Genomic DNA, 25,861 nt, shown 5'->3' with positions numbered 1-25,861 from the left:
AAACAGGTGGAATGAATTTTAATAATTTATTCTATTTAATAATGTGTATGTTTTAATGTGCAAAAAATATAAAAAATTATTAATGAGGTGTTTTAAATTCTTCCTTTCATTCTCATTCTTTGAACTCTTACAACACATCTTAGTTCCAGAAGCCACAAATCAAGTGCTCAGTTTCTCCAGGGTTGTCACATGGATTTTGCATTGGAGACTATATTCCCAGTGGGATAGGCAATGTTAGCTTTTTTACTGCTGTGACTAAAAGATCTGACTAGAATATTTTTAAAGGAGGAAAAGTTATTTGAGGGCTCATGGTTTTGAGGTCTTAGTCCATAGAAGGCTGGCTTCATTCCTCGGGGCACAGGGTAAAGCAGAACATCATAGTGGAAGTGAATGACAGGGAGAAGCAGCTCTCATGCTGATCAGAAAGTGTAGAGAGAGAGGGTCTCCAAACGCCAGATACAAATATACACCCCAAAGCCGAAACCCCAATTCCCTATCTACTCCAGCCACATCCCACCTGCCTCCAAATACCACTCAATTAATCCCATCAGGGATTAAGTCATTGATTAAGTTAAGGCTACAACCCAATCATTTCTCCTCTGAATTTTCTTGCATTGTCTCACACGTCAGCTTTTGGGGGACACCTCACATCCAAATCATAACAGGGGGCCAAGAAAATGGTTCTTGGGGGACAAAAAGTATCTTCTCACCTTTTTAAAATAAATCCCAGATATACATGCAACATATAAACAGATATTTAGGATATCTGTAATATTAAAACTTCATGAGGGAGGACCAGGAAAATAAATATATCTAAAAAGACTCCTTGGTGTGGCAATAATGACAATATGTTGAGATGAATTGGTGGAGTGCATGTATTTGTAGGTTTGCTTTCTATCGTAGCTTAGCTAGGTTTCCCTCAGCAAGTTATTTAGCCCAAACCTTGGCCTATTAATATGTAAAATGTGACTTATAAGAACTACCTCTTCAGTTATTATACGTACAGTCATGTATTTAATGGTGGGGATCCATTATTCTTGAGAAATATGTCCTTAGAAATTTTGTTGTTGTGAGAACAACACAGGGTGTATTACACAAACCCAGACAGTATAGCTTAGTACATAGCTAGGCCACATCATGCAGTGGTTTGTTCCTAGGCTACAAACCAGTGCAGCATGTTACTGTAATGAATAGTATAGACAGCTGTAACAAGGGCAAGTATTTTTGGGGTCTAGACACACCTAAACATAAGACAGGTACAGTAAAAATACTAAGGAATAAGACTTTTCCAGCGTCATTATAATCTTACAGGACCTACATATTATACAAGGTCCATTGCTGACCAGATTGTTATGTGACACATGACTAGACACACACAGAGGAGAAAATCCATGGGGTGGTAGAGAGGGAAAAGGAAAAGAAAATTGGGGGATCTCATAAATATTGGAAAATAGTAGAGTAGAGGAAAGGGACCAGGGGAGAGTAGAGGGAAGGGAAAGGGGAAATACTGGGGAATGATATCAGACAAGTTTATATATAAATAAATAAATAAATGGAGTTTATTGAAATTCATGGAGTTGCAGTAAATAGCAGTTGAGACAGTAAGACAGTCTTCTTTCTTCAATTGACTTCATGGAATTTATACTGTTTCGCACAGACAGAATCCAAAGTACTTTCAGAGTGTATTCTTTTTTAAAAATTTTGTTTTATCTGTTCTTTTTAGATATACATGACAGTAGACTGTCTTTTGACATATTACACATACATGGAGTGTAACTTCCCATTCTTGAGGTGGTACACAATATCAGCTAAATCACACTATTATATTGTGTACATGTGTGAATACATAAAAACAGATCCCAACATTATGTATAACTATAATGCTCCAATACAAAATATGGGAAAGAAAGAAAATCCATGGGAAGGTCATACCACAGTGACTAACCTAGAACAAATGTTAAGGATGGGTCCATTGTTATTCTATCAGGGATTTTTGTAAAAAACAAAAAAATATATGCTGGTATTAGGGGGAAGTTTGGGTCACTAATGCCTTTGGTAGTTTTTCTCAGTTTCTTTAGGATTTATCATTGATTTATATCAGCTAATGGATAAGAACATTTTTATTATAATAAAGAGCTACAGGCTTTGGTAATGTTAATGTGATCCTGATGAGTATTTTTCTTGCTGAAATGTTTGTCATTTTTTTGGATGTTAAGGTTTTGTGGAAATTCTTTATTTTCTCTCTCTCTCTCTCTCTCTCTCTCTCTCTCTCTCTCTCTCTCTCTCCCTCCCTCCCTCCCTCCCTCCCTCTCTTTGCTTATAAAAAGAAAAACCTCTATTAACTGGATAAAATGGGAAACTTGAGGGCTGGGGATGTGGCTCAAGCGGTAGCGCACTAGCCTGGCATGCGTGCGGCCCGGGTTGGGTCCTCAGCACCACATAGAAACAAAGATGTTGTGTCCACCGAAAACTGAAAAATAAATATTAAAAAAATGAGAAACTTGAATAGATTAGTAATAAAAAACAAAATTTAAACTTTTGATAAAGATTTTTTTCGACAAAATTCTAGGACAGCACTGTAGTCACCCTTACGTTTTCACATAGAGGTGATATCTTACAGAAATTACAATTTAAAATTAATAGTACTTTTGAAGAATAATTGTAATCATGTAGGAGTTATTACAGGAATATAAGAATACTATTTTAAAATATGTTAATAGATCAAATCAATAATCTAAAAAGTATGAAATTCAGAAATTCCTTTACTTTGTTTCTTGACTGTCCTTTATGGGCCTGAAGACTTTTTGAAGATTGTAAGTAGTAGCTTCTTATCATTATATGAGTCTTTGCTATTGATGATATAGGAATGGTAAATTAGTTCCTTTCAGACAAAAAATAGTAAGTGTAAAATTACTGTACATCATCCACTATTACTAACTTAAGACAGGTGTGTTTATTCCATTCTTTTTCTAAGGCAGACATTGATTGGGAAAATACCGTATAGCTTTAAATAGGCAAAAAGGAGTTCAATTCTGAGAGACAGTGTACTTAAAAGATACTCATTTACCTACATTTTAAGCTAATAGATCCTTGAATCTTAACATTTTTATACTTCAGACCCAAAGTTTCACCCACCGTAGGCCTACATCAACGGTTCTCAAAGTATGGTCCCTGGACCACTAGCATCAGCATCACTTTAGCTTATTAGAAGTGGAGACACTCAGATTCCATCCAAAATATAGTAAATGGAAAATGGGGAAAGGGCCCAGCAACCTGCTTTAATAACAGCTCAGGAAATCTGATTCATCTGAAGATTTTAAAATGGCCATCTTGTGGAATACAGCTCTCATTAATATTAATGGTGAGAAAAAATAAATAAAACATAGACCCTCTGAGGGTTGAGTTCATCCTTCTGTGCTAAGTTACTTCAAGAGTCATTCCCATCTGCAGTTTCCTTGGGAATGAAGGCTGAATTTGTATTTCAAAGGTTATACCTGGGCATAAGTTTTGACAATGTAAAGTATTTGAGATCTTGGTTGAGTGGCTGCTTTGGTATGGAGAAAATATAGATTATTGCAGCTATGTGGGAAGTAGGAAGAAAAGCAGGTGGAATTGAAAATGGAGATTTGTGTATTTCTGGGTCAAATCCTGCCTTGCATGGCAAGAATGCCAAGTTCCAGCTGATCTTGGAATGTTAGAGGTGATTATGGAGGAAGCAGGCAGGGTGCCCAGATAAATGATCATTTAACAGAGGAACTGTGGCCGGAAGAGTGGGGTCATGAAAATATTGAACAAAGGAGCTCTGATTTGGAAGGAGGAGAAGGAATAAGCTAGAAATAGCAGTATCTGAAACAAATGAGGCAGCCTCATACAGTGTTCCAAGATCTAAATTTGAGCAGTTTTGCTGTGCTTACTTAAATATTTGGTTGTCTGGGATCCTAGCAATGAATTGCCACCTAGTTTTGGTTAGAATCCTGTCAGAAGCTCTGATAAGAAAAAGAACTGACCTGAAAATGATAAGTTACACCTACGGGTTCATTCCAGTTGATCTAGAAGTAGATATGTGTGCAGCCTGCCAGAGCTCTTATTTTGCCCACCTGTAGAAGAGTAAGTGATGAAACAGGACCAAAAATATTGCTGCAGTTTATTGGAAATATTGCTGTGAACTGTTTTGCATGCAATCTCATGGAAGAAGCCTAAAATAATCTTTAAATTACCGTTTCATTAGAATATCAGATTTGTTTCCAAATGTCTTTTTTTCTTGACATTTAAAAGTGATCTTGAAAATTAAAAATCCTAGCATAATTGTACTGAATCCTAACAGAACAGTTCTCATAAAAGATATTTTTCAAACTGCATGTTAAGAATATCAGGATAAAACAGGATGGCAATTCCTCGAATTATTAAACATAAAACTGCCATAGGATCCAGCATTTCCACTTTTGGATAGATACTGAGAATAACTGAAAGAGATATTTGCACACCTATGTTCTTAGCAGCATTGTTCACAATTGCCAAAAGGTGGAAACAGTGCAAATGTGCATTGACAGAGAAAGGGATAAATAAAACATGGTGTACACATAAAATGGAATGTGCTTTCAATGTTCTTAATGCTATTGGACTGTGCGCTGAAGCTGATAAATTTTACATTAAAAATGTTTTACCATAAAAATATATCAAGAGATACTTTTATATTTTTAATGCATCTGTTTTTACATATAATCCAATATCATAATAATGAACACCTTTATATGGAAGGCAGTTGTCCAGGTGCTTTACCCCAAATAATCCTGTTTAAATTTCATGCTGTACTTTTTGGTAGGTAATTGTCTCTTATTTTTAGTTATGTAAATTGAGGTGCCAAGAAAGGACAGGCAAGAATCTGAACCCAAGCGGATAGGCTGCAAAGCTGAGTTCTTACAACAAAACTTAATAGACTGGGCATGGTGACTCACATCTGTACTCTCTGCTGCTTGGAAGGCTGAGACAGGATCATAAGTTCAAGGTGAACTGGGCAGGTCAGCAAGACCCTATCTCAAAATAAAAATTTTAAAAGCATTGGGAAGATGGCTCAGTGATAGAGTGTTTGTCTATCATGTGTAAAGCCTTTGATGCCCAGTATTGAGAGAAACTTCATTAAAAAAACTTAATAAGTAGATAAAAAACCATGAGTACTGCTTTACTAATCAGAAAAAAAAAAATCTCACATTCCAAAATTATCTCTCCAAGTCCCAATTTTCATTGCAAGTTCCTTTGAACATATAAAGGCTATGGCATACTATATAGTTATAATATTCATGAAAAATTGCAAAAACTGGCAATTTATATCTATTTAAAAAATACAATTCCTGCAAAGGCCTGAGTATTTCAGCAGAAAAGTCTGTATCTTGTGACACGCATTTTCTTGTGCAGATGGTATGTCTTTCTGAAAATTGCCAGAAGAAAAGAACACATATTTTAGAAATGTTTGATATTGTAATCACAATGCATGCAATTTTTGCTCTATAATATGCATGCATTAAATTCAGGAGACTATTTGTCTGTGATGTTTTAGCATGTGAAATTTACATTTGCAGCAATTTTGTGTGTATCTTTCCAAATATGTAGAAGATGGCCTTATTTACTGTTACCTTGGAAACAGCAATGCCCAACTGCTACGCTTATTCTCTTTAGTACAATTAAAAATCATTTTATGGAGCAAATGTAATTTAAAATATTATCCTCAAGCATAGATTTTAATTAACTTTATTCATATGAAATAGGTAATGATGGTTAGTGTTAAAATTATGTGGAAAACTAAATATAGCTTTTTAATAGAAAACATGTCAATGCCTTTAAAAACTTGTCTTAATCAATAAATGTATCACTGGACTTTTCCTTTACAAGTTATTTACAAATATTCTGATTATTGGTAAAGGATCTTGATTACATGGTTAATAATTCTATGAAATTATAAAAATGCCATGCCTCATTTTTTTTTTTCAAAATTTTGGTGAGCTTGAACTATAATTAGTCTTTCTTCAGTAACTCCTGAATGGGACTTTCCATAGTAATGTATGTTGACATACATGTTTTTTCTTATATTTTTAGGACTCCACTATTGTTACTCCAATTATTTTGAGGACTGACCCTCAGGGATTTTTCTTTTACTGGACAGATCAAAATAAGGTAAGAAATGTCTTTCATAATTTTTCCCATTATTACTGCTTTGCAAAATATCTATTTAATTGAATTATGTAAGTATATCCAGTTCACAGGTGCCTCTTAGGAATTTGTTTATAGATTCTGCTTCCAAGGAACAGCTGAGGTCAAATGTTTTAGGACTTTTCAAGAATACTGATTTGAATCATTAGATTTGTTAAAACCCCAAATAATTGGTAATTTTCAGTTTTGCTTATATTATTCGTTAGGACAAGAATATGCAAATTATGAACTGGATTTGGTGTAGAACATTATTAGGCAGTGTTGCTGGTTGAAGTCCTTGCCCATAAAGAATGAAGAGAAATGATGAGAAAATCACTTTTGACCCAATGACCATAGCCTTGACTTTTCCTTTTCCTTTCTTCTCCCCTGTGTTGTTCATTAAGAATTCTTCCAGCATCAACAGGAATTTGGCCTTGATAATTTACTCATGTTAGAAAATCAAGGATAAGAGTTCTCTAACTTTTTCCTTCAGGTTTCAGAAGTCTTCCCAAATTAGCTTTTTGCCCACAATACCAGGAATTTAATATCTCATTTGTTATGAAACCAATTGATGATCCATACTGAATTATTAAAAAGTAGAATGTCTGAAGATCATAAGATTTATTTGAGGCTTAACAGGCATTTAGATGAGAATATTCATAGAAAGTGGTTATTATTTTAAAAGTTATTGGTGTAATTCTACCCTTGAACCTAAGAGGCACCAAATACAGAATATTTTCGTCCTCTGAGTCCTGAGATTTGGAGAGATGGGTTAGAGTGCCTTTGAAGTGCTAAATACATTTTGAAACCAATAGAATAGGAATAGAATACCTTAGACTATCTGGGAGCTCTAGGATTACTGGAGAAGAGTGTCCAAAATGTTAACTCTTTCAAATCTCCTCATTAGATCTCTGGTATCCAAAGTTCCTGGAATTATCCCTCTCACCTTCCTCCTTTGGGGCAATGTCAGTTACATCTTTGAGCAGTGAGTTGGAATGGCCCTGTGCATTGGCAATTTTGCAGGGCAGTGTGGGCTTTGGGGAAAGGTTTTAGGGTACTGGAAAGTAATGTCTGGCCCCAGGGGCTAGTCCTGAGTGGGCCCATTTACATATTACCCCAAAGGCAGATTTCAGCCTTGTGGTCCTATAGTTATTTTCTAAATACTGTATTGCATCCTGCAACCATCTGTGGCCACAGATGTGGGATTGAACCATAGACTATGCTCATGTCAAAAATTATGTCTGAGTAGGATTTCATATTTAATGTTCACGTTTATTACTGGGTGTGTTAATCACTTTGGCTTAGACATTATGTTTGGTTTCCTGCTGTTATGTATAAAACAATGGCTTGAAAGAGTTTTTTTTTTTTCCTCTCCTCCAAACGCTATTTTTAGAGCTGTTGGAGCTATATTCCTGAAAGATATATTTATAATGCCTAGAGTTTTCTTAAGGTTGGGTATTTGTACAAGAGACCAAACTGTCAGTTTGATTTTTCAACTTGTAAATCAAGCTTCTATAAAAGCAAGAGAAGATATTTTGGGATTTTTAAATAATTCATGGAGACTCAGTTAAGCATCCCTTGAAGACCAATCATAAATATTTCTTTGCTGAAGAGAAAGGGCTTAGGACCAAAGGTTCTTTGATGCACTTCTATTGTTCCATGAACCTGATATTTTGACCCATGCTTATTTTCAAATATGGGAAATTTTCTTTTAGCTTTTTTACACCAGCCTTTTTCTCTTGGTCCTAGTTATGTATTTGACCAATTGAAACAAGTAATGTGGGTAGCAATTCCTTTTATCTCTTTTCATGAATATTAATCTTACAGTTCTAGATAGAGATGGTACATTTCCCTTTTCCTTTTTAGATACCTAATTCATTACTCAGTCATTTTTCAGTTCAGAGGTTTACTTTTTGGTCAATGATTATATATCTTAGAATCTAAAAAATGAGGAGATGTAAGAAAAACAAACTTAATATGCTTTCAAGTTTGTCATTTTCTTTCTAGCTTTATGCCTAGTCCCGGAACCAGGACAAGAGATGCATTCACTCTTAGGAGATGGACTGTTATAGGAATCTGTTCTAGCAAATGTAGATTAGAAGAAATGGTGCACACAACAAACTTTGATACATCAAGCTCATAGTCAGCATTTTTGCATAAGACTATCTAATGGTTCTTGGTGGAATTGTGCAATCATGATGTGACTTAGAGGAGTATTTTCATTATGATATATATATTTTTTCTGGCAAGTATTCTTAAGAATCTATTTCATGTTATTATAGTGATCCTATCTCAGAAAAAAAATATGATGCTTTTGTTTGGCCTTTGATGTTGCACACTCGTTTTCCATTGGTTGGGGACCTTTATTAGTATTTATTGTAATATGCCTCTTTTGACTTCTTCTTTTGACCTTTTTTTGTAACATATTCCCTCTGTGGTTCATGAAGCTTATACCAGAGCATTTTGATTAGCAATCACCTAAGCCTTGCGTGCTTACAAGTGATTTGAGTGGCTTTAAGAAGTTCTTGCTAAAGAGTGTTATTAAAGAGAGCTTTCTTTTTCTAGCTTTGGGAAAAAAAACAAAACAAAACAAACAAACAAACAAACAAAAACAACCTGCCATTTGTACTGTCTAACTCCTGTCCTTCTCTGCTTATGGGTACATTGTACCTCTTACCTGAGCTTCCCCCATTCTAAGCTTTTGGCTTTTCCTCCATAGACAGTGACATGTTGCCTTCCCCAGCCCTTCCTTTGATGCGTCATCATTGAAATGATAGGTGCCAAAGAAGACAGCACAGATGAAAAATTTCAGAATTAAAAACCAGAGCTGGCAAGTCATTTTTAGGTAACTGAAATGGGTTTCAGTGAAACAGTGACAGGATTTGGGGGGTTGGTGGAAACAGATAAATATGAAAATCATTTTTAGGAAGAAATGTTCATACTTTTTACCAGCTCTGGACTTATTTTGACAATTCTTCCCATTTATGGTTGGTTCTGTAAAATCTTATTGAATAAAATTAGCAAATGCAGCTTTCTGAATATAACTATTTTGAGCATGGTGGTTTTTCTAGTGTAAATGTAGATTTATGTGAAGAGGATAAGTTTATTTCTAAGTCATGGGTGAGAAGGGGCTCCTGTCTAGCTGGAGTAGTGAAGGGCTGAATTAGGATATGACTTTTTTTTTTGTTTTGGATCTATGCCATGTGGGTACCAGTACCATATCAGGAAGTGTCAGCCATGAGAAGTATGTGATCAACAAGATTCTGCAGCAGAGTTTTGAAGGAAAGACTGAAGCAGAAAAGAGGGTCAATGTGAAAGAGCTAACACCTTTCTGTAGTCCAAGGAAGGTACTTAACCTTCTCCTTGCAACTCGATGCCCTGCTTGTATGCCAAGGTTGGTGTGAAAATAAAACAAGTTGCTACTAGTTCAGATCAGAAGTTCACTGTAGTTTGGTAAATGCTTCCTTGTATCCATAAAACAGGAGCTCAGGGTAAGGGAGAAGAAATTCATAATAAATTTTAAAATGAAAAACACACATTTTCAATGAAGGATTCTTACTACTTTCTTTGTTATAGATTTTTAATTTTGCAGATAATATAAAGATATCTTTTTGTTCTTGTTGTTTGGAGAGAAAGTATAAAGCAGTGTAAATATTCTCAAGCCATACCATGGTGAACCCCAGTCCTAGTCCTTTATCTGAAGTCTACTGGTAATGGCTCCTTGGTTTCTTCCTGGGTTTCATTATTTAAATTTTTTTTTTTTTTTTTTAGTTTTATTTAGTCTTTTTTTTTTTTTTTTTTTTTGGAACTGGGTATTGAACCCAGAGTTCTCTGCCACTGAGCTACATCCCTAGCCCTTTTATTTTTTATTTTGAGACAAGTTTTTGCTAAGTTGCTGATGTTTGTGATCCTCCTACCTCAGCTTCCAGAATTGCTAGGATTATAGCCATGCACCACCATGCTTGTTTGGGTCTCCTTTTAATGAATCTGTGCAAGCATAAGTATGGAAATGTTTCATTCTGTTTTGTTTGTATTAACTTTTTTTAAATGATTTTTTTTTAGTTGTTGATGGACCTTTATTTTATTTGCTTACTTATATGTGGTGCTGGGAATCGAATGCAGTGCCTCTCACATACGAGGCAAGTGCTCTACCGCTGAGCTACAACTCCAGCCCCTGCATTCACTTTTTTTTTAAATATGTATTTTTTAGTTGTAACTGGACACAATACCTTTATTTTATTTACTCATTTTATGTGGTGCTGAAGATCGAACACAGGGCCTCACGCATGCTAAGCAAGTGCTCTACCGCTGAGCCGCAACCCCAGCCCCTGCATTCATTTTTAATCCAACTTTCATCCTGTTTTTTTTTTTTTTTTTTTTTTTTTTACTATTCCACAACTTGCTTTTTACTTCTCAGTATTTCTTATAGAAATTTTCATATGTGTATTTGACTTATTCTTTTACATTGCTCTATTGTATCCTAAAGAATAGATTGCTAACTTTTATTTGCTAATACAAATGGTGGACCTTTGATGTTTATTTCTAATATGGAGCCATAGCAAGCAATGCTATAATAGAGAGTGATAGCCTTGTCTACATCTTTCTGAGTATATGGTCCAGGGTATCCCTAAGGGATGTGCTTAGAAGTGCAATTGCTGATTGAAGTCTATACATATCCAAAATTCTAGCTATTGGCTGTGCTGTGCCTTGCATAACCCCCCTGTCTTAATATGAGAGAAACAGTGTTCTTAAATCTCACTAGTACTGCTAGGAAACATTCTGATTTTTGCCAATCTGATACAACAATTGTATCTCTTTGTTTTAATCTGCTACAGCCCGATTGGCTAGTCAACAATGTATATTTTCTTGCATGTTTTGGCTGGCCGTTTCTGTTCCTTCTTACATAGATTGCCTGCTTATACCTTCTGCCCTTGTGATGGTAGTTCTCTTTGCATTCTAAATGTTAATTTTGTAACTGTTGTAAATGTTGCAAACTTCTTCCTGTCTGTGGCTTGTTTTGAATTTCTTAACATCAGATTCATGCATGACAAAAGATGGCTCAGAGCCTTAAACCTAATGCAGTCATATTTTAGTGTTCCTTTCCTATTTTTCTACTCATCATATGTGTCACTGTCCTCATTATTAGTCTAGGTTTGTCTGGTTTCGTTTTCTGTGGTGCTAGGAATCCAACCACTGAGCTGCATTCTCAGCCCTTAATCTTGGTTTTTAATCTATGTGTAATATATTTTGGTGGGAGGTAGAGTTCTCTAATTTCTTCAGATTATTAGTCCTGTGGGTTGGTGCTTCCTATAGTTTTTAGTTGTGGCCAGCTGCGGTAGCAACCCATAGCACGCCCCACACATTCTTTTCTTTTTACTACTTGAGATTCAACCCCGGGGCTCTCTGCTGCAGAGTTCCTTTTCTTGTTTTATCTCAAGACAGGGTCTCACTAAGTGTCTAAGTCTGGTCTGTAATTTGCAATCCTACTGCCTCAGCCTTCTGAGTTGATGGGATTACAAGCATGACCACCTTGCCCAGCTAGCACCTCCTTTCTTGTGGCTTTCTTCCTGGCTTAGAGTGTGAAGCGTGGGGGAGGTGGGGTCTGTAGTGGCAAGATGCATCTGAGTCAGTGTTCCTATATGGTTCCTAGTGTGGGCACCTTCACCACTTGGTTTGATGGCCATAGAGTATTTCATGCATTTCAGTGCCTGCAGACTTCTGCATTGTCATTTCCTACTTCATTCCTATTTATCTCCTGCCTTTTATACTTTCTGGTTCAACGAGTGCAAACATTATTGTTTACCCATGATCCTAGATTAAAGACATAAATTTATACCTGTGTATTTAGTCATTTCTAGGGACACAGGACAGGAGGGATTGGCTCTACCATCTGCTCCATCTGCCTGTCCTGTTCTGCTTTATGATTTTGCCTGAGACACCATTTGGGATTATTATACAGAGCGATGATTAAGTTTCTATAAACGGCAACTATAGATCACTTTCTCTTAACCTTAAATTCCTATACAGAGTTCAAAAACAAAGTTTAAAAGTTAAATATTTACCTAAGCCACAGTGACATTTCTCAGCATGAGTCCAGAGTTCAAAAAATATTTTAAATGATGTGTCATGAACCTCTACAAGAAGAGCTAGTGATTTCCTATTTAAAAAAAAAAAAATACCCCATCAAGAACTACTGAGCACACATTTTATGAATGGTCATTTAGCAGAGGAGCTTCCTCTTTAGGACCCCCTTGTCTACTATATTCCAGAAACATCAGTTTTTGTCTTTCTTGTGTGAGACAAATGGAATAGGGGACTCTAGGGTTGACTGAGTGCTTGAAGGCATAATGAGGTAGTTAGAAATGAAGAAGATGAAGTTTATTTATTTTTATTTGTTAGCTATTCCCAAAGGCTGAAACAGTAACTGAAATTACCTTGGAAAGCAGCAAAATTCATGTGAAGGTTGCTTTGTGAGGGCTGCAATTGTTCTTTGGCCTGGAGCACCTGTCTTTGCTGACTACCCAGCAGCATCAATGGATGAAGTCCTTTCCTTCACCTTCCCTGCATTTCCTTTGCAGTATCAATAACTAGAAGAGGCACAGTATCATGTCTGTGCCCTTGACCTTACTGCTGCATAGGACACTAGCTGGACACCAGTGGCCAGCCAGCTCCTGCATTCTTTTGCTCTTTTGGCCACTAGAGCTCACTTTGCCTTCTATGTAGCTGCTCAGAACTTTCTGGCAATTAACACTCAAACAGACCAAGAGGTGGTGCAACTCAGAAGTGTGTGTTTTATGGCATTGCACAGAGCATGCCTGTGGAGTGAAGCCCGTTACCCCTAATGGTAACTGGCTTGATAAGTTACCCTGTATGTTATCCTTCCCTTCCTGTATCACTTCCTCACTACTAACATGTCTGAAAACCACCTCTAAAATAAACTTCTTTTACTAGAATCCTTGTGCAGGAACTTCTTAATGTGGATACATAATGCCTAACAACTTAATACCAATATTTCCTGATTAGGGATGTAAGGGAATTCCTTGGGTAAAAAGCACTGGAACATATTAGGTGAATACTTTGTCCAAAGCCAGGACTGGTTTTCCTAAAACAGTTTTAATTTGGGAAGCCTGAATCTGGTCACAAAAACAAGCTTTGAAGTTGTTGTAGCAGATGTGGGTTTGGGTTCTGGGTTTGCTGTCTACTTAATGAGTCATCTTCAGCAAATCTCCTGGACACTCTAAGCCTCAGTTTCTGCATCTGTAAGACAGGTATTGCTGTCTTAGAGTTGTTGTGAAGGCTGAATATAAAACATGAAGTGCCCAGCATCATGCACACTACCTTCTAAAATCTCCTTCCTCTCTGCTGGCTTTTATGTAACAAATAATTAGTCTCCAACTAAACAGTTGTCCATAATTAATTCTTAGGGACCACAAATGTACTGTTTTGAAAACCAACTGATTGTTTATTTATGTATACATTTCTATTGCTTTTTTTTTCTTCTTCTTCAAGGCAACACTGACCTGTTTTCTGTTTAGACTCTTGTGGTCTTTTGATCCAGAGCACTGAAGCTTAGATCTGTTTGGGCAAACAAGATGTTTATTTATGTATTTCATAATGTTTTGGGAACAGAGCCAGGGAAGGCAAAAGAAGGGTTTTATTGCTTAAAAGACTTTTCCTCTGAGAATAATTTGCTAATAAATTCTCCATCATAGGTGAAAGTTTCTTAGACCACAGGGAACTTGAAACATCTTAAGGAACAAGCTTTAAGATGATTTAAAGAATTTTGATAGGAGAAAATGGTAGTATTCACAAGAATTAAATGCCACCATGGTTGTCTGTGCCTTCTTTTCCTAAGATAACTGTTTCAGTATTATTACAGTTATTATTATAACAGTATTATTACATTGGCATCAGGTAGCTCTTTCTCATTCACACTGATTAGATCCTTAAAAATTAAACGTTTAGTGATTTTTGAGCATAGTTTAAACAGATGTGGGTCAAATTGCTAGGAGCGAGTCTCTATTCCTCAGTTAGTACTTTTTGATACAAAAAATGGTATGAAACATTGAATTGGAAGAATAGGGAATTCATCTATGCATTGTTTATAAGTTTTGTTTCTTGCCACAGGGAAAATCCATTGTCCTTTATAGTGAACAGAATTACCAGATACGTGGGAGTGACATGAAGTTTTTCTCTTTTGTTGGAATTACAGATGTTGTAGATAGAGTATACTAATTTAGTTGCTCTTGGGTTTATTTTCTTGCCAATTTAAGATTATTTGATCCTCCTGATGGGGTCATATGGAGCTCTTTCTATGTTTAATCAGAAGATAAACTTCTTTTTGCCTTTTGGTAAAACAAAGTTTAGATCAATAGTTGAGTTATGTAAACATTTACCCCCCCCCACACACACACACAAAGATTCAAATAATATACTTCATTATTTCATTCTATTTTTTGTATTTTATCATTGCTAATTTTATTTAAATGATTTAAAAAGGCAAAAAGGCAAACCCTGATTAAAGTAAATTATTGGGAAGTCAGTTCTTACACATAAGTAAATTTCTCAAATCTAGGAAGGATTTGACATTTGCTAGTTCAGTTTGCACATACTTTTTCACTATTATTATTGTCATTGTCATTATCATTAGTATCAATAATAGCAAACACAGATATTGTTTTCTGCATGCCAAGCATCATTAATACATATGTGTGCAGTGTATATACATTTTTGGGGGTATATATATCTATATAGTATAGAAATTTGGTATGTAGAGTATATATTTATAGTGTATATGCAATATATATATGCTATATGTATACTTTTATAGTGTACATCTATTCATAAACATAGTATGTATAATAATATACATAAATATTATTATTTATGAACAGAATATACTATAATATACATAACTATCCTGTAATGCATACATACTATTAAATCATTTTCAAAAGCCTCTGAAGGACAACACTATAATTATAAAGTGAATAAGTTGAACTGCACACAGAGGTCATGTTCTGACCCTAAGTCCTATTGTTGGTTAGTGGCAGAGTCAGGAGCAGAATCAACGCAGGTAGCCTGACTGTGTAGACTGGCTCTTACTTAAAAATCTGATTATTGTGTAATTTTGTTTACCTGTAGGATTTTTTCCCCTTAAATTTGTTAAAAAAAAAGCAAGAAACCTCAGTAGGTATAATACATTTGCCTGGATGAGGCAAACTGTATGCAGAAGGGGTTCTCATTAATTCAATAAACTTCCTGAGCGGATGTGCACACTCTGCCTTTCCTGTCCAGGGCATAGCCTATTTTCCTGCTGAAGTAATCCTCCATATGAGTACTCACAGGCTCCGCTAGATTCTGAATTATTTGACAATGATTGCATAATATTCCCTATACTGTATGTAATAAGTCAGGAAATTACTAGAATTTTTTTAGAATGTTTCTCAATATCCAAGAGTGAATCAAAATAGATTTTTCGGTTATATTCAGTTCATTAAAATTCATTTGCTTTCCCATTCCCCGAATGCTCCAGGTATTAGCCATTTGTTCTGTCTTTACTAAACACGTCCTTGGCATTAATGTCCTGTTTGTGAACCTTTATGTTTTATTTTTCTAGATTCTATTAGATCAAGGCACTGTTTAAATTCCATAATTAATTAATTGAATTAGCTACATTTTTGAATAAGGGAATATGGAATTAAGAATAACCTTAAAGGTCTAAGGGTGTAGTTCAATGGTAGAGCACATACTTTTGGTATGCATGAGGTCCTTAGTTCAGTCCCTAGCACATGTGTGAGCATGTGCTTGTGCACACAAACACACATACACACATACACTACTTACAAAATTATTTCATTTTATATCTTAACTTTTATTTATGAATACAAAGCCAGATGTTATCTTAAATCGCCACATCTTGTCATTTCTTATCAGTTTGTAGAAACCCTTCCCTTATTGACACAGGTACCCAATGAGGGAGAATAATAATTTGCAGGTGTGATCGGAAGCTTGCCCTTTAGTAACCTCTACATCATGCATTTGATAAAAGTGAAAGCACATTTCTTTCATTACAGTGTTTGGTTTTCACTCTGTCTTTTGTAGGGAGTGTGGATTGTGATGAGAATGATTTCACATGAGATTTCTCCCTGCTTTTCTGCCCAAACTCCCTCCTTTCTTAGGGACTGTGTCTGTAAACCTTGTTACATCATGACAATCCATGCACCTGTGTGAATGAATGCTTCACTGAAAAGTTTTATGGGGCAGAACTAGTTGCTATACTGAGAAGCTAATGACTGTGCTGCTATACATAATGGATTCTATTTTTAGATGAACATTTGTTCCTTTTACATGGCTTAATTATGCAAGAGGACTGCAGTTCCAGGGCTATATTATGAATATTGAGATATTAGAATCCAGAGTAGATGTGACCTTAGATATGTTGTGACTTTTGCATCAATTTGAGTCATGACGTAGTTTATAACTAAACAGAAAAAAAATTAAAACAAAGCACCAAAACAATTTTTGGTGTTTGTAGGTCGAATTCTTCCAGCAGCTGACGCCCCAAGCTCAAGTGACTTATTCAGGAGATGACCTCAGGAAACATGGAAAGGACAGTGGGGAAGTGAGAGAGTCAAGGGAAGGCAGCCAGTGCAGGATGAGTGACAAAGGTGAGTAGACAAAGGAAGCTTCATCCTGCTGAGAATCTTGGTAGACACTGCAGGGAGTTCCATCAGTTCTCTTTAGTCAGTGACTGAAGGCAGCTCTCTCAGGAGTATTGCTTCAGCTCTTCTGCCAGCTTCTCTTGGTGGCTCAGAGGGTTCCAGGCAAGTGAGGCCCAGGTTCTGAGAAAACCCTCAGACATAGTTACAGTTGGAAGCTGTCAGTTGGCATGTGTGAGAACACATGGGCACCACCAGTGCTGACTACTCTGGGGGCTTTAATTTTCAATGAACCAGATTTCATACATCTATACCTAGGGTGCAAACTAGAGGCTGGACCTGTTCATAAACAGATCTTGCTTAGTTTGCATAATACCTTAAACACATAAACATGAGTTCTCAGCATTTAAAAACCTGGTGATTTAATTTGTAAATCTAGATTTCAAAAACAAAACAAAACAAACAAACAAAAAAACCCAAACAAACAAACAGAAAAAACAGAAGGCATGCCAACCTACAACATCATACCCGCCATGGCCACATTTAATTGGAGTAGAGCAGCAGCTGCCTGCTTTAGACAGAGTTTGGTACCAAATCTACCACATTCCTCACCAAGCTACCCTACCTAATTTATATGACCAACTTAGATGCTTGGGGGTAAGTTTAAGGCTTTTGTGATAATATTCTGTACTGGAAGCGTCAGTAAACTAATGATTACAAAGCTTCATGTGAAATGTAGTTAATTCTGTCACAGCGTGCCTATTGGAGTACTATGGCAGAAAGAACTGAATTTTTTGTAGTGGAAAAACATGGTTGAAGGTTTGAGTATCCAGGTCCTGTTCTTAAGTTCCATAAGCAATTGATGCCCTAAGCCCTCTTCTTCTCTGTGAAATATGGATCTGAAGTATAGGAGCCCTGAGGTCCCTCTCCACTGTAAAAGACTATTATTCCAAAGTGACTTTCACGTGCAATTGTACTAGGTAAGATTTATAAATATAACTCCTTTCAAAAGAATTCAAGTTGAATTGGGCCATTAATCTAAGGGAAATAAGAATAGTGGGCTCTGGGATACCAAGCAGAGTGACTTCATTTAGTGGAACAAAGGGGATTAATTTCAACCCTAGCCCAAGGCAGTGAGTATTGTCTGGTATAGCCAACCAAAGTGGCTACTCCTTTCCTCAGCATAGAGCTGTGCTGTCTGTACCATATCATGAAGACTTGTGGCTTTTTATATGTTCACTTTGATTAAGATAAAATACAATTAAAAACTCAGTTTCTTACTCTTACTAGTCATATTCTCAGTGCTTTAAAGCCATCTGTGGACAGTTACAGTTATACACTTCCATCATGGTGGAAAATTCTTTTGGACATTGCTGCATAGTTTGGATTGGGAATGACTCTTCAGAGCCAGTGCAGTTTCCTTGCAATAAAAAGTTTTCTTGAACTGATGGAGAAAGAACCATTCTGTCTTTTGTGGGATTCTGGTCTACAAGTATGTGATATCTGGACCTGCTTTTGTTATTTTGTTTTTGTGGAAGAATATGGTGGTGTAGGTAGCTGAGACACTACTTTGGGAGCAGAAGAGGGAAGCTTATCCTGCAGAAGACAGGGTAAGCTTAGTCTGTTTTGTGTTTCTGTGGCAAGATACCTGAGGCTGGGTACTATGTAAATTAAAGGGATTTATTTGGCCTTCAACAATTCTGGTGGCTGGTGGATCCAAGAATTGTGGCACCAGTGTCCTGGTGGGGGACACACCTGGCTGCATTACAACATGGTTAAGAAATGAAACTGACAGCATGAAGAAGGGGCCAAGTGCATGGGATGTCCTTGTATTATAACAGTTTTCATGAAAACTCACTCCCTCCTGCTAGAATTATACCAATCCCTTCTGAGGTTGATACCATTAGTGTCCTAATTAATTTGCCTCAGGCCCCTCCTCTTAAAGGTCTAATTACTTCCACATTGTAACACTAGGGACCCAGCTTCTAGCATATGAAATTTTGGGGGACACATAACAACCATATTTAAATCAGAGCACTAGTGACGAACCCAGTAGTTGGTTACATCATGTGAGATGCCAGATTTTCCATTTTAATTCCATAAGCTAATCAATCCCTTCATTTTCTAAGCCAGTTTAAGATGAGCTGTTTGTCACTTTCAAGATTGCAAACTGATATGCTGGACATTTATTTATTTGAAGGAAGACAGGGACTCATATATGAAGGATTCAGCTACATCTGTCCCATGAACATGAAAGACAAATAAAAGAGGGGATAATATTTATGAACAATTTATGTACTCAGTGACTACAATTTCTTGCCTAAGACATTGCTGTCTTATATATTTTTCTAATTTGAGCTTCAGCTATCCATGATAACTTTATCAACTTCTAATTACCACAAGGGAAGGCTATTTCTTGAAAATCATGGAGAAAATTGCACAAATAATATAAGGTTTTGGCAATTTTGTGTATGAACCTAATATTCTGTCTAGATTATACCAGGAAGATTTGTAGGGAAGGAAAGTAGAACTTATTGGTAAACTGTTGTGTTGCAGACCTTGTGCTAGTGTGCTCAATGTGAAATGTTTTATTGGTGCATCATTTGGTTTTTTTTTTTTTTTCCATTTTGCATCAAGGAAAATGAGGCTATGGGTAGGTAGGGTAATTCTTTCCCTGGAAGGCTCTTTTGAACCCTGACAGTTTAGAATGAAGTGCTGTTGTCTGTGTTCAGGAATATCTCTGGCTTTCTTTTACTAAGGTAGAAATTAACACATTGTGTTTATGTTGTCTAACTGCTTTTACTTGCGCAGTAGAGGATGGAGTCCTTAAATACAGGGACATTACCCAATTCATTTGACATTTCTGGTATGCTGCTAGTATACAGTAGTTGCTCAATCAATGTTTGTCAAATGAATTTGAAAGGCTGTGCAGCTTATCTAAAGCTAGGGTTCACTAAGTGGTAGAAAGCTGGATCTGTCCAAAGCCAGTGCTCTCTCTTACCATTGCTCATTTGTTAAAACCTCCCTGATAAATCTCCACTGCCCCACTCTTGGCAATTTGTGTGAACTTCTACTTCCTGTAGAAGAGGGACAGCACTGTAGGGCATCCCCACCTACTTCCTGCTATGTGTCTTGGAGGCACAGCAGCTGCTCAGTCCCTTGTTTGCAACTGTATTTTTTTTCCCCAGCCCATTTCTACCTCTTTGGTCCTGGACCCTAGTTTCTCTGTTATTTTACACTAACATTTATTTCTTTTCCTGTTATTTGTGTTAACAGTATTTGCCCTATAGCCAGATGTGTACCATCAATATTTAACATGACGTGCCACTTGTATATTAAATAGAAACCCTACACCCTCTCTGGACCTTCATGCTTGCTTTCCCTTTTATCATCTTCATCTCAGCAAATTTCTGGAAAGACTTGCTTATGTTCTTCTTTTCACCTGCTCCTCAATTCATATCAACCTGGATTCTGTTCCTGTCCCTTCTCCAAACTCCTTTTCCTAAACCCACCAGTGACTTTCACATTTTGAAACATATTGACTCTTTTTAGCTCTCTTGGTGCTTGACCTTGCATCAGGATTTTATATTATTGACCACCCCATTTCCCTTGAAACATTCTCATTTCTTGACTTATAATCCAGTTTCACATTATCATCCAGTACCCTGTCCCTGACATAACTGAAACCAAGTATTTCCATGATTGGTACCCTGCCTTTCCTACCTTCATGCCTGACCTGGTCCTGCTGCCATACTAGGTACTGCCTTCCTCTGAGTTGTCCAATTCTGGACTCTGGGAGTCTTCCTTAACATCTTCTCTACCCTCCATCAATCTCTTGGGCCCTTCCTTTTGTGCTGTGATCACACAAACTACATTAGTCCTCTTCTGTTTCCCCAGTTGTGGTACATTCTTTTCTGCTTGAAGTCTTCACAGTAATTTCCCTCTGCTTGGAAATATACCATCTTTCCTGCTAAATTACCCCCTCTATTGCTTAGCTATCATTTTTGCAGTTGTAATCAATTATTTTTACATAGTTTTATAACATCTAGCTCCCCTGTTAAGACTGTTAACTCAATGAGATTGGAGTCCAGTATTGTTCTGGTCAGTGTTTAAGAAGTGGTTTTCCTATGAGGGCAAATGATTTGTGGCATTAGCTGATTTCCATGGTGTAAATACCCCTGCTGTGTCTGATTTCATGATACCTGTGCTTTGTGACTGAGCATGGACTTGGGTAAAGAAGGCACAGTTGGCTCTCAAGAGCTTGTACACGCACTCCAGTGCATCAAGGGGACAGATGCACATTTCCTCTTCACTACTGTACTCTCACAATTTGCTTGGCATATTGCAGCTTCTCTGTCACCATTCATTAGAGGGATAAATGTATTTTTTTTTCTGCTTAGCAATGTGGCCAAAAATTGGTAATGTTTCAGATAAAAAATGACATAAAATCTGTCAGCTGAGAATTGGACTAGGCTTTAGAATTTAGTACATCCAATCCCTTCATTTTCTCTGTTAGCATTGAGGGTCAAGAAGTGGAGTCTGCCACAATCAACCAGCTAACTCATAAGAGTTCAAATTAAAATGTACATCCCTTAAGTTCCAACCAAGACTCCACTGTGGCACATTGTCATTAAAAAAACAAAAACAAAAACCTCCAAAAAATAATTTCTCTTAAACTAATGATTTAGTTCAGGAGCTATTATTAGTGATGTAGTTGGTTATTTCTTATCTGTTAAGACAGATTTTGTTTTTTATCTTTTCCCTCTTAATTTCCCAATTCAGTTATTTAAAGAATGAAGATAATCCATCAACTTTTGGTATGTAGTCCTAAAACGACAGCTATGTATTCAGATCACTTTTTTTTTTTGATACTGGGGATTGAACTCAGCGGCACTGGACTACTGAACCATATCCCCAGCCCCATTTTGTATTTTTATCTAGAGACAGGGTCCCACTGAGTTGCTTAGAGCCTCACTAAGTTGCTGAGGCTGGCTTTGAATTGGAGATCCTCCTGTCTCAGCCTCCCCAGCTGCTGGGATTACAGGTGTGTACCACCACACCTGGCTCAGATCACTTTTCCATGGTTTGATGATCTGGCATAGGCTCCGGTGGATCATTTTCTGCTCTCAGCTCCCCTGGCTTCGGCAATTCTGTGTGGCATAGACATGTGGTTCTGCTGATCACACTGGGGTCTCAAGTCTGAGGCTTCAGTTAGCAGGGTTGGCTGGTTGGCTTGTACCTGGTCCATGTGGTCTCTTCTGCTCCAAAAGGCTAGGCCAGCTTGTTCTTGTGGGATACTGGCAGAGTTCCAAGGGAGTAGAAGCAGAAAGGCCCAAGAAACAGAATTGCCATACTGATGTCTCTGCCATATATTATATGCCAAATGAAATCATACATCAAGTGAGGACATAGACCTCTCCTATAAATGAGAAGCCCTGCAGAGTTACATCACACATAGCCTGGATCTTCAAAGGGGAATCATTTATAGCTTGTTTTACAATCAAATACACAAAACAATTTTTTTTCTCTAAAATTAATAGAAGATTCTCTCTCTGCTAGTGGAGTGTTTCCTGGAGCAGAACTGATTAATGGCTTCCTCATCTTTCAGAAATATTGAGGCAATGTGACACCCCATCCGGGAAATTGTGTTAATTTAACATTAGAGTGCTTGAACTTCTCTAAGGTAGGGGGTTTCTCTATACCTTGGATTTAGTTGTTCTCAATTGATGTTCTGAAAGGAAAAAGTACCTTTGAGGTCATGGGGAGGTAAATTTACCTCCTGACCCAGTGTTCAGATGGGATCTTCCAAGGAACAGCTGTTAAAACCAGTTTGTTTGTTTGTTTGTTTGTTTTTTCAAAGTCACTGAGGAATGAGGTGACTTGGGGACCATTGTGACAAGAGAGGGACATCTCTTTGTGGTTTCCTGTTTATTGGTTTGGCCAGCTTTCTGTCACTATAACAAACACTGGAGACAATCAACTTAGAGAAAAAAGTTATTTTGGTTCAGAGTTTGAGAGGTTCCAGTCCATGACCAGGTGGACCCATTGTTTTTAGGTCTCTGGTGGAGGAGCCAGATGGCAATGATTGGAGCATTTGACAGAGAAAAACCCATCACTGCATGACTGGGAAACAACCGAGAAAGAAGAAGGGCCTGGGGTTTATCCCATTGATGACACCCATAATGACCTGAAGAACCCCCACTAGGGACCGCCAAGCCAGGGACCAAGCCTTTAATACGTGGGCCTTTGGGGGCATTAAAGAGCCAAACTGTAGTAGTTGTCAGTAATCTCTTGCTTTGTTGTACTTTTATTCTTCTCTCCTTTAGTGATTTTTCAGTGACTGGAAGTCTTTTTAACTTTTTATATATATATATATATATATATATATATTTTTTTTTTTTTTTTTTTTTGGATCCTGTGCTGGGAACATGGAAATAACTCTAAATCTGCAAGAACACAGGGCAAGTAGATAGTAAACCTCAGAATTCTCCACTGTTGAAAAATGATCACGGGGAAAATTCCATAGCAGAGAGATGGAAATCATTGCAGACCTCTTCTTCTATCCTGGGTCTTCAACATGCATTTTTCTGGGATGGGAAACATATGCGTTTGACTGAGGGCGAATTCAGTAGGTTTTGTCAATGAGGCATGGGAAGGGATCAGTCCTTACTCTGAGCTCATCTTTTTTTAAGCTGAGTGTGCTCTGGGAAGATGCAGGTGTCAGCGTATTTATATCTAATGGAGCCAACAGGGCATGCCGTGACGGGAAGGAAGGCTGTTATCTGGTGGGTGTACATTGGGCTGGGGAGCCACTGAGGTTGAAAAGTTCAGTTTACTGCCATCTCTTCACTTTGTGCTGCGTCGAGTTAGTTCACGACCTCCCTTAATTGTTCTTTTGTAAGGTACCCCATGTAAGATCAGAGACTCTGAAATCCACCTCCCTGGGTTTAAAACCTGGATCAAGCACTGTGTGTCTCTGGGGACAAAATTTAACCAGCCTGTACTCCAGGTTTCTCTTCTGCACAGTGGAAATAACAAATATACTTCATAGAATTCTTGTGAGGATTAAATGAGATAACACATTCCAAACACTCAACAGAGCACACAGTGTAAATGTTCCATGGGTGCTGGCTGATTTTAGTAAAAAGTCTTAATCAATTTGAATACATATTGTGTGAACTTGAACTATGACAGGGGAGGTGGATTTCAGAGTCTCTGATCTTACATGGGGTACCTTACAAAAGAACAATTATGGAGATGGTGAACTAACTCAACACAGCACAAAGTGAAGAGGTGGCAATAAACTGAACTTTTCAACCTCAGTGGCTCCCCAGCCCAATGTACACCCACCAGATAACAGCCTTCCTTCCTGTCGCCGCATGCCCTGTTGAACTATGACAGTTATTCAGATATTTCTAATTCATGTTCTCACCTAGTTGCTTAGGGCCTCACTAGGTTGCTGAAGCTGACCTCAAACTTGCAATCCTCCTGCCTCAGCCTCCTGACCCTCTGGGATTACAGGCATGAGCACCTGGCTCTGTATCTTTTTATACTCAATTTAATTGAAAAATCAGGATCTCAAAGAAATGCCAGTATCTATAGTCGCAGAAATACTCACAAGTTACAGATATGTTCTGTGATTGGAGGACAACCTACGAGTGAGTGTGTCCACCCAGATTCCCAGGACCTCTGGTCATAGATCATAGAGCCTGAACTAAGGCCACACGTGGTTCATGTGACCTGTGTCTAAAGTTGCCTCTGACCAATGAACCTTAAGAATGGAAGGCTGAGTGGAAGGACATAGTTTGTACTCAAACTAACCCTTTGGACAGGGTGGTCCAGATGGTTCTGGAGTATGAGATTGAATATTGATTTACCTTTGTGAAAACAAGTCCCATGTCTGATTTCTTTTGTGCTTCTGGCTGCTTTCAGCAAGACATCTTATATTAAGAGAATGGCATTAGGATCTCAATACAGATGGCCTGAGTCAATCAGGTAGAGGACACAGACTCGGTTTCTCCACTGGTCAATGTCAGTATTCTACCCAGGTTCCTGGGATTATGCACCAACCATTTCACATAGTTTTGAGTGCCAGTATTATGCTCTGACACTGTTGTATTAACTCCATCTAGACATGCCTATTTAAATTAATAAGTTATTTTATTTGTTGTAAGGACAAATAGAAAATCTTATTGACTCTGGGAAAGAATGGCAAATATTTATTGCAGTGTCGAAAGGAGCTACACATGGATGTTTACAAAATACATAATAAAATCTATTTAAAAAATGGAAGTAAAACGAGGGAAGCACTTAGAAGTATATCTTTGAAATGAATCAACTTCATTCAAAATGTAAGTGGAAACATTGGGGTAGGAAAAAAATGTCATTTGCGGAATTATTTTAAATGATATCTAAATTTTAGATTTAAAGTTCCGGATGGGAAAAAAGACAATCATTGCTTTGAACTTCTTAGGAGAAGAAAATTTAAAAATTGGGGAAATAGGCTGAGAAATGGGCATTATTCCTTTTTTGTTTTTTTTGACCTGTTATATTAAACAGCTACATTTGGTGATCCTTAGTCTGTGACTTTATACAAAAAACGAAAAATGGTGGTGATGGTGGTGGGGGCTTGAGCCATATGAAATTGCCGTAATTATAGATAAAAAGTGGTCAAACATGGGCAGTTTCATGTAATCCAGCAAGGCAGTCATTCTGAAAGAGCAACAGTGTTACTTTTGCTAAATTGTCCATCTAATGATAACAGTTTAGAATCTGACATTGAAGTGTGAACATAAATTAGCTTCTCGATTGTTAACAGCTATGATTTTACTCTAAAATAGCAGTATTTGCTGCAACATTTTATGATTAACATTAGAGACACTGTTACTTTCAATCATCTGTATAGTTTCCTCATGTTTAGTTATACACATTTAAGTGAGTACAAATATGACTTTTGCTTAAAGGTCAGCTTCAAATTAGAGGTTGGGGTAATAAGCTTGAAATTAATTTTTCATTGT

General features: G+C 37.2%; 1 protein-coding gene across 3 annotated transcripts in view; it reads left to right on the top strand.

Moving 5' to 3' along the window:
• The window catches only part of Plcb1 (phospholipase C beta 1), a 722,370-nt gene that overhangs the window by 13,964 nt on the left and 682,545 nt on the right, over window positions 1-25,861 (top strand). For all 3 annotated transcript variants that reach the window (XM_058575379.1, XM_046433107.2, XM_046433108.2), the window contains exon 2: window positions 6,091-6,168. In XM_058575379.1, the coding sequence (XP_058431362.1) occupies window positions 6,091-6,168 (78 nt within the window). The remainder of the gene's footprint in view (window positions 1-6,090; window positions 6,169-25,861) is intronic.

This window comes from Marmota monax, unplaced genomic scaffold, assembly GCF_021218885.2.
Source record: "Marmota monax isolate L192 unplaced genomic scaffold, Marmota_monax_Labrador192_F-V1.1 WCK01_AAM20220418_F8-fsc00014, whole genome shotgun sequence".
NCBI classification, from domain to species: domain Eukaryota; kingdom Metazoa; phylum Chordata; class Mammalia; order Rodentia; family Sciuridae; genus Marmota; species Marmota monax.
This window is presented reverse-complemented; position numbering and strand designations above follow the sequence as displayed.